Source organism: Mastacembelus armatus, chromosome 8, assembly GCF_900324485.2.
Source record: "Mastacembelus armatus chromosome 8, fMasArm1.2, whole genome shotgun sequence".
Classification (NCBI taxonomy): Eukaryota; Metazoa; Chordata; class Actinopteri; order Synbranchiformes; family Mastacembelidae; genus Mastacembelus; species Mastacembelus armatus.
Genome location: NC_046640.1, coordinates 14,325,392 through 14,338,062, shown reverse-complemented (window position 1 = coordinate 14,338,062; position 12,671 = coordinate 14,325,392). Strand labels below are relative to the sequence as shown.

General features: G+C 41.8%; 1 protein-coding gene across 4 annotated transcripts in view; it reads right to left on the bottom strand.

The window, feature by feature from the left end:
- LOC113140676 (brain-specific angiogenesis inhibitor 1-associated protein 2-like) overlaps positions 1-12,671 on the bottom strand; it is a 44,185-nt gene that overhangs the window by 22,245 nt on the left and 9,269 nt on the right. For all 4 annotated transcript variants that reach the window (XM_026324582.1, XM_026324581.1, XM_026324579.1 and 1 more), the window contains exons 2-3: positions 8,561-8,636; positions 5,478-5,564 (exon numbers count right to left, since the gene is read on the bottom strand). In XM_026324582.1, the coding sequence (XP_026180367.1) occupies positions 5,478-5,564; positions 8,561-8,636 (163 nt within the window). The remainder of the gene's footprint in view (positions 1-5,477; positions 5,565-8,560; positions 8,637-12,671) is intronic.

The window sequence follows — 12,671 nt, the reverse complement described above, 5'->3', positions numbered from 1 at the left end:
CCTCTAATCAGTCAGTGTGCTCAGGTCTGCTTGTGCACCAGTGAGGTGAGAATAACTAATGTTTCACACAGGTTTCCAGGTGTGTATGATATTCTATCATTATGCAAAGCTTTTTTCTACCAAATCAGAGATCTAATAAAATATTAAGACTTAAACTAATATCTCCTTCCTGCCTGTTCCATTTTAAAAGATATTAATTAGATAAGTCGATAGCCCTAATACTGTGCACATGCGAGACCATGCACACTTCAGGGGTTCTTCCGTAGTTATCCCACACCAACAAAACGCAGATTTGCATACACCAACCAAAATGTCCACATACTGGTTTGATCACACTTTGACATTACGTGACATGGTACTGACTGGTGTTTTGTGTTGCTGCATGCATAAGTGAGTGAGTGCGTGTGTAAACTGTGTGTCCCGTTCATGTACACACCAGCTGTATCGTGGCTCACCTTCAGCATGTTACTGCCACGAACAAATGAAGGGCAATGTGAATGCGTGTAGATGGATAGTGTGGAGGCCACTGACTTCCCACAATGCAGTGCATGTCTCAGAAATAGAGCAGGAGAAGGCAGGGACCCCTGGGATGGTGCCACAGAGCTAAGAAAAGAGCTCCTCTGCTCTCATTTAAACAGGGACAGGTGCGGGAGGAGGAGAGGTAGGCCAGACTAAAGAGTGAATAAGGAAACAGAGAGCTGCATGTATACAATGTGTGTACTCCTGGGCGCTCATTCAAATACATCATGTCAGAGTTAACGCTTCATCTGCCACCACTAAGAGGTCTTCTGCTCCTAACAGATGTGATTTAGCATTTTAGATGGCATCCATTTTCCAGCAGAACTCTTATGTCCTAGATCCATTAACCTAAAAAAGACAATTATGCTACATCAGTTTACAGCCTCATTTTCCCTGTGTGGACTTTTTTTTTTTTCTGGACCTTTTTTCTCACGTAATTATGGAAGGCTTTGAGGTTCTTTATTTATTTATTTTTTTAAATGGGTTCTGTCTCCCAGCAGCAACTTCCACTGGTTGACTACAATTTAATATGGCCTTTTTTGCCTAATGCATGTAATTTCCCAAATGACAAGTCTTTATGCTGAATCATACATCAGTGTTATTACAATGTGGCAATTAGCAAGGATACAAAAGTTGATACTGTAAGACTGGAGAAAGATATTTGATTTCCTTCAGCTGCGAGGCTGAACTGTAACCACTTCACATTTCTGTCCAGACTAATTAGCCAAAGGGCCAATAGTTTTATTAATAATCAGTGAGCCATATGAAGGAAACCCAGCTGGAATTTAACATACCCTAATGTATAAAATACGCACGCTGTTTATGCAGGCATTCAAAATGGGCTGGAACTCAGTTTGTAGCCTGACTTTGACTCAGTTTCTTTCAACTTCCAACAGTGAACCACTAGCCATGTAGGGCAGACGAATGGAACACCTCCAGCCAAGCACAGAGCAGCTCTCAACTCTGCTTCAACTGAGGACACTAAAAGAACAGGCTGACCATTCCAGCAAGTCTGTAAGACCGCAGTCATGAACGGGCATGCAGCCAGGAGCCGATCTCCTGTCAGTATACAGGGTATACCACCTAGCTCTTCTGTCATGCCAGTGCATTATATTCAATTGTGGCAAAGGTGAATACATATATAAGACTGGGTTTTATAAATTACCTTCAAAGTCTGTTGGTCTTGTTTTGGTTGATTACATCCATAAAATATTTTATGTCTGTGTGCTCTGACAGCAATGTTGTAGGGCTTTCACTCCAGTGGGTTGGTGGTGTTTAAAATACAGTGACCATTTGACCGATTGTATGACATGCTGCTGAAAAAAAAAGGGAACTACACTAAATGGACAAACATAACACCAAAAGATTTGAGAAATAGCTTGAGAAAGCATTTTGGTTTCAATGCTATAAATGGGGAACAAAAAAAAAAAAAAAAGATCCAGTTGTTTTCCAACAACATGAAACTCAACTGCCCTACAGTAACATTAGTTTGACCATATTAGGCAGCAGATGTACCACAAATAATTCTGCAATTCTGCAGTGTATGACTGGTTGTGTGGGTTGCATTTGAATTGCATGTGTTCAAACTTCACTTTTCTCGAAAAAGTTATCGCCACAGTGTTGCTCAGATTTACCAGTACGGTTCATGTAAACATGTTTTTGGCTCTAAATACACTTGATCTTAATGTACCCGATTCACCTGAGCCAGTCCAAAGTTTTTGTAAAAAGGAAAAACTGGATGATTGGTTGTACTTCTGACACTCACAACAAAAGTACGAGGACAATTTAAAACACAAAGACTTTCAGGATGAGTTAAAACCTGTAAATTGCCTCCTTGGCTAAAGGCCTGCTGGTAAATAACAAGCCTCTTAGTTCAAGGGAATATAAAAACAATGGAGCAGAGCTAGTCAGGATTGTTGTATATATCTTTAAAACCTAAGAACTCTATATTTCCTGTATTTCCCTTGAGGAGTGGGAAAGCCACAAATGTCACAGAGGTAATAAGTGCTCGCTGCTTCGACATGAAGAGGGATAAAAGAAAGAGAGGATGGCAGAAACAGAGGGAGAGAAGGGAAAGAAGGAAATGAGGGAGGGAAGGCAGGTGTGTGTGTTATGTGTGCATGTGCATGCATGTGTGTGTGGGTGGCAAAGTGACAGGCGGTGATTAGCCCAACCAGTGGAGGATATGTGGGAGGGAGTGTGTGGGAGTAGTGGGGCTGGTGAGAGAGAGATTCTCTTTAGGCAGAGATACACACAAGTGGATCAAAAGAGCACTCATACTGTATAAACACATAGAAATAGAGAGTTATGCACAGAAAATGCACACAAGCATGTAAGTGTAACAGGCATAGGTACGTGCACGCACGTACAGCACAAACACACAAGAGTGGACTCTGAGAACATACAGTGCTCCAACGGAATGAATTAACATTCAAGACTGGCTATACTGTAGTGCATTTGTTAATAATGAAAACAGCCAGAGCAGAGGGCATTATTTCACAAGGCAATTCCATTCCCTGCTCTAAACATAATGTTTATGAGCGTGCGTGAAAAGAGGAAAATGGAGAGTGTGTGTGGGGGGGGGGGGGGGGGGGGGGGGGGGGGGGGGGGGGGGGGGGGGGGGGGGGGGGGGGGGGTGGAGTGGGGGGGGGGGGGTGAAAGAAAGAGATGGAGAGCAGCTGCCGACTCTTAGGTGTGTAGGTGGGACCATTTGCAGTTCGACTCTTGCTAAGCCTCTACGGGATTAACAGGCTTTAAAACAGTGCAACAAGAGCTCAAACTCATACATGTACATTTATGTGTGAACATGTGAAAAACAGATAAGCCATAGAAACAAGCTGTTATATATCTCCTTAGTATAATCTAAAAAAGCAGACGAAGTAGATTCAGTGAGGTCACTGGGGTAACTAAACCGTGCTTTGAAGCCTGACTTTATACTTGTGCCCATCTATATCAGTTACTGGTGGCAGACATTCCACATCTGGACAACATAGCAGAGCATGGGTGGAGTAAAATGAGAAAAGCAAAAATAACCAAGGGCCGTCGAATACCTTAAGAAACTGCCTCCAGATACATTCCTCATTGAGCTAATGTCACTCAAGTGGTCTTGTCATTTTTAAATTCTACATCAATACAATCCAGAGTGCTATGTTTTTCAGTTAATACCCAGTAGTCTCTGTTCTCAGCTCTCTCTCTCCCATCACTTAAACAGGAAGCATTGGGCTTTAGGTCTGAGCCCTGCCCATGGTTTGACAGTAGGTCAGGTCAGGTCAGTGGCAACAACCTCATGGTGGAAACTGTAAAACCTCATGAGCGGTGAGTGAGGGGGAAAAAAAATAAAAATAAACACCAACCTTTCCCCTGGAAACCACAGTGGCATGCAGGGGAATGCTGGGTGTAGCTAGTGTGATAATTAATCTCTTTAGCTACATCACAACCTTTCCTTTTCAGGTTATAACTGCACAGTGCAATTCAGTATTTGGTGTAGAATGACAGACAAGCAGAACAAACACAGACTTATAAAGAAAAGTGCTGTAAAAAGGTCAATACACTCACATGCATCCACACACACATACACACTATAGCACAAAATATTATTAAAAAAAAAAACTTCCCTCATATATGTGTGTGTGTGTGTCAACAATGGAGGCTGATAATGTACAAGCACACACAAATGTAGACACACATAGGACTGTATCAGAAAGTAAGTATAAAATTCTTTGCTGTAAGAGCTCCAGTGATGTGTGGTGCACAAAGAGATTAGATCAGCTGTCAATCATGTAACGTACATGTTGCTGTCTTTTCATGACAAGTTTATCTAGGGATGTCTGACCTGAAAAAGCCCCCTACTGTAATGGGGCTCGGTTCAGCGTGGAGGCACTGCTGTAAACTTCAGAATCAATGGAAAACCTCACAAACGTGCGAGGTAGCTAGACAGAGAGAGAGAGAGAGAGAGAGAGAGAGAGAGAGAGAGAGAGAGAGAAAGAGAGAGAGAGAGAGAGAGAGGGCTGCGTGCTGAATAAAACATCCTGAGAGCACTTTCATGTCAGTCCCTGTTGGCTAGGCTGGAGGAAACCCAAACTAGATTTCAGCTCCACTGCAACAAAGGCTCCCCGTCAAATCAACAGCATTTTCTGCACAGATCAAGCAGAATCAGTGCAGAGGGAATCTCTTCAAGCAGGAGCTGATTTCCTAGGGGCTGGTGACAACATGTACAACAAACACACTCAGAGACACCCATCGCCTAGGAAACTACTCACTCAGTGAGGACCAGGTGTTGCTTCTCCAATTGACCTTTATGCTTGTAACTAGAACACGCACACACGCGCACACACGCGCACACGCGCACACACGCACACACGCACGCACACACCTAATTGCCATAAGGTGCAAAGCTTCTGACATCTGGTGTACTGATACATTTCCCCCCCCATTCAGAATCAATGCTAATTACATTGGCAATGCATCAAATTGGCAAACTCCTACCAGCCATATAAAAATGCTTCTCTAAAATTTAATCACCAGCTCAGATGACAACATGTTGCTATCGTCTAAACCATGTAACTAAATAATATTCATCGCCCTCCTCAACGTGGTGACGACATTGCACTCATAATTGTTACCGATTTCTTTCTCTAATGATATTTCCCTCACAAAGGTACCCAATAAATTGAAAAACGTTATTTCCTCCAGGACACAATCTAACCACAAACCATTTCAGTAAAAATTCAAACAAAAAGAAAAAAAAAAAAAAAAGCACCTCCTGTATCAACCCACACATCACTCTCTGAATGCTACTTGCCTTCCCATGCGACATTTTTTACAAAGAGTTGACGTTAGATGACGTGTGTAAGTTCATAAAGAACTGATGCTGTTGTTGAAGGTCAGTGTGACCAAGGCCAACACAGAGAGAGAAAAAAGGGGGAGGAAATGCCAAAAGGTTTATTTCAATCACTTACCAAGATCTTTGGATCCTTGACTCTCACTGGCCAGTTCACCCATTCTGACCAGAGCATCGAAGTAGCCCTTGGCAGCAAATGTCACATCTAAAAGAGAAGTAAGAACAAAAGAATACGGTGGTTATTAAGTTAAAGGTTAAAGTATAGTGTGCTTTTTAAAATTAAAAAAAAAGACAAGCTGACAAATAATCCAGTCTGATCAGTTAAACACCAAAAATTTCATGTTATATATTATTTCTGGCTTAGTGACGTAATGAAAAGATGGGCTGAGCAATGAAATATTCTCAATTATAAGTGTGGGAAAAAAATAATTCCCATGATAATGATAAACTGGTAAGTAATTTTCAATAAATGTATGTGGGTCACCTTCTGCACAATCTGCCTATTACACTACAGTAATTAGGATACATAGCTGAAACGTGTAGGGCCAAAGGAAGGGAAAAAACACACAAACATATATTGATAATTAGCAATATCGATTGATACATTTATTTGAGTATTACAATGATATGCTTTGACCACATCACCCAGGCTTAGCTGATGTTTTTCCCATTAAATATATCTCTGCAATACTTCACATTCAGTTGCACTGACTAAGCACATCACGAACTTTACTTGACTTTTAGCAGCTACTACTAGTGACTGTGATGTACAATGCATTGCAGTGAGTCTATCAGGATTTCATGCTTGCATATGTGCTTAAATGTCTATATTAATCTACAGCAGAGCAGCTGTGTGGTACTGTGTACTGTGTGGTAAAGAAGGTAGGTCCACCTAAGTAAAAATAATCATAATCAACATGCTAGGGTGACCGTCTGCAATCCTGGATGTTTAGGTTTCAGGTTGGAGACCACACCATGGAGTTTGATTAGAAGGGGTGAGGAAAAGGACTATTCTCTGGCAACAATAACAGTTAACTGTTAACGTCATTGAAATGCAAAGTACTAATGTTACACATTAAAATAATCTATTCATTGACATGAAAAGATCAAGGGTCATTAAAACAAGGAATAACATGTAATCTTATGTTATGCACACATGCACTGCCAGATTTGAGCGCATGCACACACACTCCAGAACACACGAAATGCTTGACTTTTGCTTTAGATCTTTTCGAGCATATACAAAAACTCTCTAAGGCTAATCCTAATCTTCTGCCTCACCAAGCACATAAATATCAAAACTACACCTGATTGCCCTGATCAATATCCACCTCAAACCCTGTTATTCCAACTGTTGCTGTGCAACAGGTCACATAGGTCAGGTCAGAGTCAGCTTTCAGTTGTTTTTGCTTCTATACAGCTTGCCAATCAGACCATCTCCATTGAATAATGGACACTGCTTTTTGGAGGTGAATTCATCAGTGGTCCAGGTGACAGATGGGCCCAGCGCCTGCAGACAGCTGCCAGGTGAGAGACACATTTACAACAATAGCCTGGCAGAGACTGACTAATTCTAGCAGACAGATGCAGCCCTGCGATAAAGGAGGTCTCCCAGGCTGGAAGCCTAACAGCTCTGCTTCAGGGCTGAGGGATGTATGCTAATGCTAATCCCAATTACAGCTGAGTCAACAACAAATGACTGTGTGTGCTTCGATCTTCTTTTCTTGCTGGGGGAAACACCTGACAAGTGAGTGCAAAGCCTCCAGAGCATCATGGCTGATTTCAATTCATTACGCCTTTGCTTGATGTGGAAGATTGTTTTGTACATTACATATGGTAGGCACCTGTGTAAGTAGGGTGGCAGGAGCTTGAGGAGATTTTCAACGGGATCTCCAAGAAGTGGTCATTTTCTTACTGCCACTGTTGCCACCTTAATGTGTAAGAGAGCGTGTCTGTTGCTGAAAGGCGTCTGAGTAGATAAGCTGGATCTATATGGATTCTTTACTTCTGTCTAATGAAATGTGCAGCGAGGGGCTCACAGTAACAGATGGACAGGATAACCAGATCTCTGATTGCAAGACAGACTATCAGTAGGGGAAGGGCACATCTCAGAACAATTGATCCATCGCTCAAAAGAGGGTGAAGAAGAAGAAGAAGAACATATCTTAATCAGGACAACCAACACTTCCTGTACCTGCATCACCCTCTTCATGCTATAAGGGGACTTGTCAAGTATATATCTGTTGTCTGTGTACTACAATCACAGAAAATCAGAAACTGACTGCTGTGATGATAAACCTGGAATGTGTCCATATCCAGATTTAGCAGACCTATACCCATGAAGCCCTTTTGGCATTTCTAGTGTTGAATAATTTCAGTGATTGCACCATATGGGTGGAAGTTATATCCTCCCATGCCCTACCCCTGCAAATCAGAGCATCTTAGTCCCTTGGGTCAAGTCAATCTTACAAAGTGGGTTTATGATGGCTCAGTGAGCCCCTAGCAGTCTGGCTCCTCCTGTATCTACACCACAGGATTAGTTACTCTGTGTGTGTGTGTGTGTGTGTGTGTGTGTGTGTGTGTGTGTGTGTGTGTGTGTGTGTGTGTGTGTGTGTGTGTGTGTGTGTGTGTGTGTGTGTGCGCGCGCGTGCGTGCGTGCGTGCGAGAGAGGGAAAGAAGTGCCAGCTTGTGGAGGGAGGAGAAACCCCCCCAAATTTTTGAGATCAGTTGGACTGGGGATGTTTGAGGGATGTTTTGTCAGAACGTTGTAGGACACTTACAAAGTAAGAGGGGAAATGAAAAATCCCCAAAGCATAGTGCATCACTGTCAGTGTTTGGGGTGCAGCAAACATATATCCACACATTTTCCTTTGTGTACTTGACTGCTGACAGTGAGCTATCCTCACTTCTGCATCAGATTAGAGGCCCTTTGTGTTTCTCTGAAAACACCTCCACTACAGTGTACAAGCCATGCTAGAGGCTGTGCACCACATGATAAGGCCTGCCCATTTGGCAGGAGAATATTGTCCTTTTTTAGTAATACAAAAAGAAAGATGGGTAGATGGATTTATACATAGAGAAGAAGAGAAAGAACTAGACAGAGAGATTGCTGGCTTGGCTGTGTGCCTGAACCTGCAGCAAAACAGGGAGCAGAGAAAGAGAGAGAAAAAAAAAAAGAGAGAGAGTGAATAAAGTACTTACTGGCGAGGGCTTTCTCATAGTTCTTCCCCATGGCAACAAAGTTCCGTAAGCAGGGGTTGAACTGCTCCATGATTGTCTGAAAGAGAAAACAAGAGATAGATGGGAGATGGAGGTTTCACTTATCAGCAGAGTGGAGTCAAGGGCAGAGAAGAAAGACTTTACACCTTTATTTTCTCTCACACTTTCTTCCTGTCCTTCTGACATACACAAACCTCCCTCAGACAGAATCAGTTTCATACAGAGTAAACAGCCATCAACAGGGTCTTTGGACACAATGGTTGTCTTGAATGTTAATGAGAGAGCAAGTTTGGTTTCTACACCCACCTCCTCCTCACTTCTAGTGAAAAACAGTCCAGGTGAAAGTAGGCAAGAGAGCCTGGGGTTGATGATGGCGGCAGGAATGGGTAGAAGTACTCATGGACTAAAAACAAAGTGACTATAATAATTGCACTGACGGGAACCTAGAGCAGGGGATGATGGACACCAATGCTTATTGTTGCTAGAAAACAAAGCAGTCTAGATTCTAGAGACCAACATAAAATTTGATGTTGCAGGCCACTGACATAAACAAACTGCCATAACATCAAAAACTGGCAAGTACATGATGGAAGTAAGGGCTGTGACCATTCTTGTTTTAACCATATAACTACTTAACTTGAGAAAGGTTTGTTGTATAAAGACCTGTTTGGATGCCATAATAATGACAATAACTAAAGGCCTATCCTTCTATCATTAAAGTACCTTAAAGTGAGCTTTTTTTTGTCATGGCAGCAGCGACACACTGCATTACTGTAGAAACACAGTATCATACTACAGTGCAGGCTGAGACAGTCTAAATGCAGAGAATGCACAGTTCCTGACATCTCCCACCACAAATGTTTCCTCTACCATCCTCCTCCTGTGCCCCTCCAGGGCTTCCTCCAATTAGATGGTCCCTAGTCAGCTAGTCAGGAACAGCCAGGGGACACACAGACAACCACAGCACTGCTGCAGCAGCAGTCCCTACACAAGCCATCAATACTGCAAGAGAACACTTAATAATCTACTTCTAGCCTGACTCCACGCTGTGGCAGAATAATATGGCTTTGTGCCACCAGTATCATCCTGAAACAACCCTGGCAGCTCAGCCTGAAAATCATAACCCTTTTTATCTTCAAGTCAGACTTCAGCATTGTTGCTTTTACCTTTATGTTGCTGTCTGTTTTCTGTTTTTAATGAGAGCCAGGATTTGATTAGGATGAGACATTTTGTGTGTGTGTGTGTGTGTGTGTGTGTGTGTGCACGTGTGTGCGCTCCTGCGGTGTGTGCACCCTGTCAGGAGTCGTAGTTCAAGCAGCATGAGTGCAGCATAACCCACCTACAGTAGAAATACCAATGAGTCAGACATAAATCACTGCTACTTTCATTACCAACACTAACTGTTTTATTACAACCAAAGCTGGTACAACAAAAAAATGGACTTAGTTAACGAGTGGTCATTTTCATCAATATATTGTTAATGAGTGATCATTTCTAGTGCTGCAGCTAATGATTATTTTCATTATTAATTCATTAGCATTTTATCAATAAAATGTAAATACTCCTGTTTCACATAGGTGATTAAATATTGTCTTTCTCATAATCAAAAACACAAAGACTTTCTGTTATTTAAGAAATATTTAAAAAATGAAAACTACCAAATGTTCATTTCTATACGTTGCTGCATTATGAAAAGCAACTCTGTGCTGTGTATTTTCACTTGGTTTTAAATTCTACCCTTGGTATTGGCCATAAAATAGAAGTGACGATAGCAAGCAAAAATACAGGTCAGTTATTCTTCATGGCTATTCACTGGCTGAAATCAGAGGTCATCCTTCCTATTAAGTTCCTCCTCCTCGGTTAACTGGGTCTAGCCCTCAAGCAAAACTCTCAGCACCTCCACCATGCACCAGCTCAGCAGCTCAGGAACACAGTGAGATTCTGGAGAGAAACTTCTTTCGAAAACAAAACTGTTTCTCCTGTAGGGGAAAAAAGTCAGTTCCATCAATCAAGTTAATTTTATTAATGAACTCTTGAATACACAGCTGATTGCTTTTCACAGAGGCACTGTGTCAGCTTATTGCTTTACATAAACTTATTCCAAAGCTACCGCAAATCGGAGGGTAAAATGAACATTTTCAACTACTCTAACAGCAACTCATGTTTAAATCAGCTCATTTTATTTACCATCTGACACTGTTCGTCTAATATAATAAAAGGATGGCAGCATAACTAAGGGGAGAACCCCATCTTCAAGCAACAGTGCTCAAAAAAAAAAAAAAAAAAAAAAAAATCACTTCTTTCTGCCTCTAAGAAGATAAAAGACTTGCACGTCCCTCAACACCCTGCTAAAATATGTTTGTTCCTAAATGTGTCTTTGCTCTCCCTGACTGATGTAAAGTGCATCTCATTGATAATGATAAGGTCACATGAATGGCTGCATTGCAAATAAACACACACTGCCATGCATGTGTGTGCACTTGTGCACGCACCTACATTAATACAAGGCTTTCTAATAAAGTGCGGTGGTGTTTCAAACTGGTGGGAGGATTACATAAGAAAGCAGAACCAAGTGCAGCATCATTACAGCACACTCTCCCACTGAGGAGGCCAAAGGTAGCTCACACAGGTCCGGCTCCCTTTCCAACATGTTCTGAACACACAGACAGACACACACACACACACACACACACACACACACACACACACACACACACACACACACACACACTGACCCACTGCCAATGAATCAGCATATAGAAGATATATGTAGTTATGGAATAATTCTACATAAAGAATTATATGATAGCAACTGAATGAACTATTTTATAAAAGAGATATATTACAGTGCATTATAAATGACATGCAACTGGGAACTGGGGGTGGGGGGTTAGAGAGAGAAAAAAAGCGGTGAGGTAGTTTCTTTCTTCATATCTTTCCATTGTTGCTAAATTTGTCATCCCAGTTCTCTTGTACTACATTGTTACCCTAATTGTGGCCGCTAATTGGGATATGGGGCCAGGAGGCACTTGACGTTGTGTGAGAGGGAGAGAGAGAGAAAGACAGATGCAGAATGAGAGAGACAGAAAGGAAAAGAGAACAAGTAAATGATTGAGAAGAAATTTGCTAAGAATATTCTAGGAATTACAAACAAAGGTAGACAATCATGTCCTGTATAAACTCTCATTCAAACATTTTTCAACTAAAGAAAGAAAACATATGAAGTGTGTCACAGCTAAAGTGTAATCTCCTTTCCCGAGATGGACAGGCTGTCCTTTGTCACTGCTTATACGAGGGCTGAATGAATTCATTGTCGCACTCGGCAGAAATTAAAGCAGACAATTAAAAGAGGGCAGAGAAATGTCTCTGACAAAATTAATGAAATCTGTATGACACCCATTTATGCACTGAGGTTAGACTGAAAGAATATGGAGAAGTTGGGAGCACAAGCATAAAGGCTGCAGATAATGGAAAACATTATTAAGAGGATTAAACTGATTGTTCCCTCTGCCCTAACGATATGAATTTCTCTTCAGTGTTGAAGTAGAAATTGAAACAAGGTCAGTGTATATGAAATAGATAGATGATTCCAACTACAGGGTATTTATCTCTGCTCATTCTCTTCTTCTCTGTCACACACACACACACACACACACACACACACACACACACACACACACACACACACACACACACACACACACACACACACACACACACACACACACACACACACACACAGTAATAACATGCAAGGGGGTAATTTCAAAGTAACACCAGCTGATTAGAACCAGGGGGAATCACACACAATCAGAAGCCAGGATGCCATCATCTGTTCCTTCTCGCCCTCCTCTTGCCACTTCCTTTCTCATTCCCGGTTCTACACCACGACCATAGACAGGCCTGAGAGTGCCCAGGATCAGATGAGCACTGAAACCACCAATTACTGTATTTGAGTATAAGGGCATGTGAGGACATGTCATGTGCTGACAGGCAGCAGAGACAGCCAAGCTTAATGATCTAATCACAGAGGAATGTAAAGAAGGTGGATAATGTGTGGATGAAATTAGGACAACAAGACCATCATTTTTGT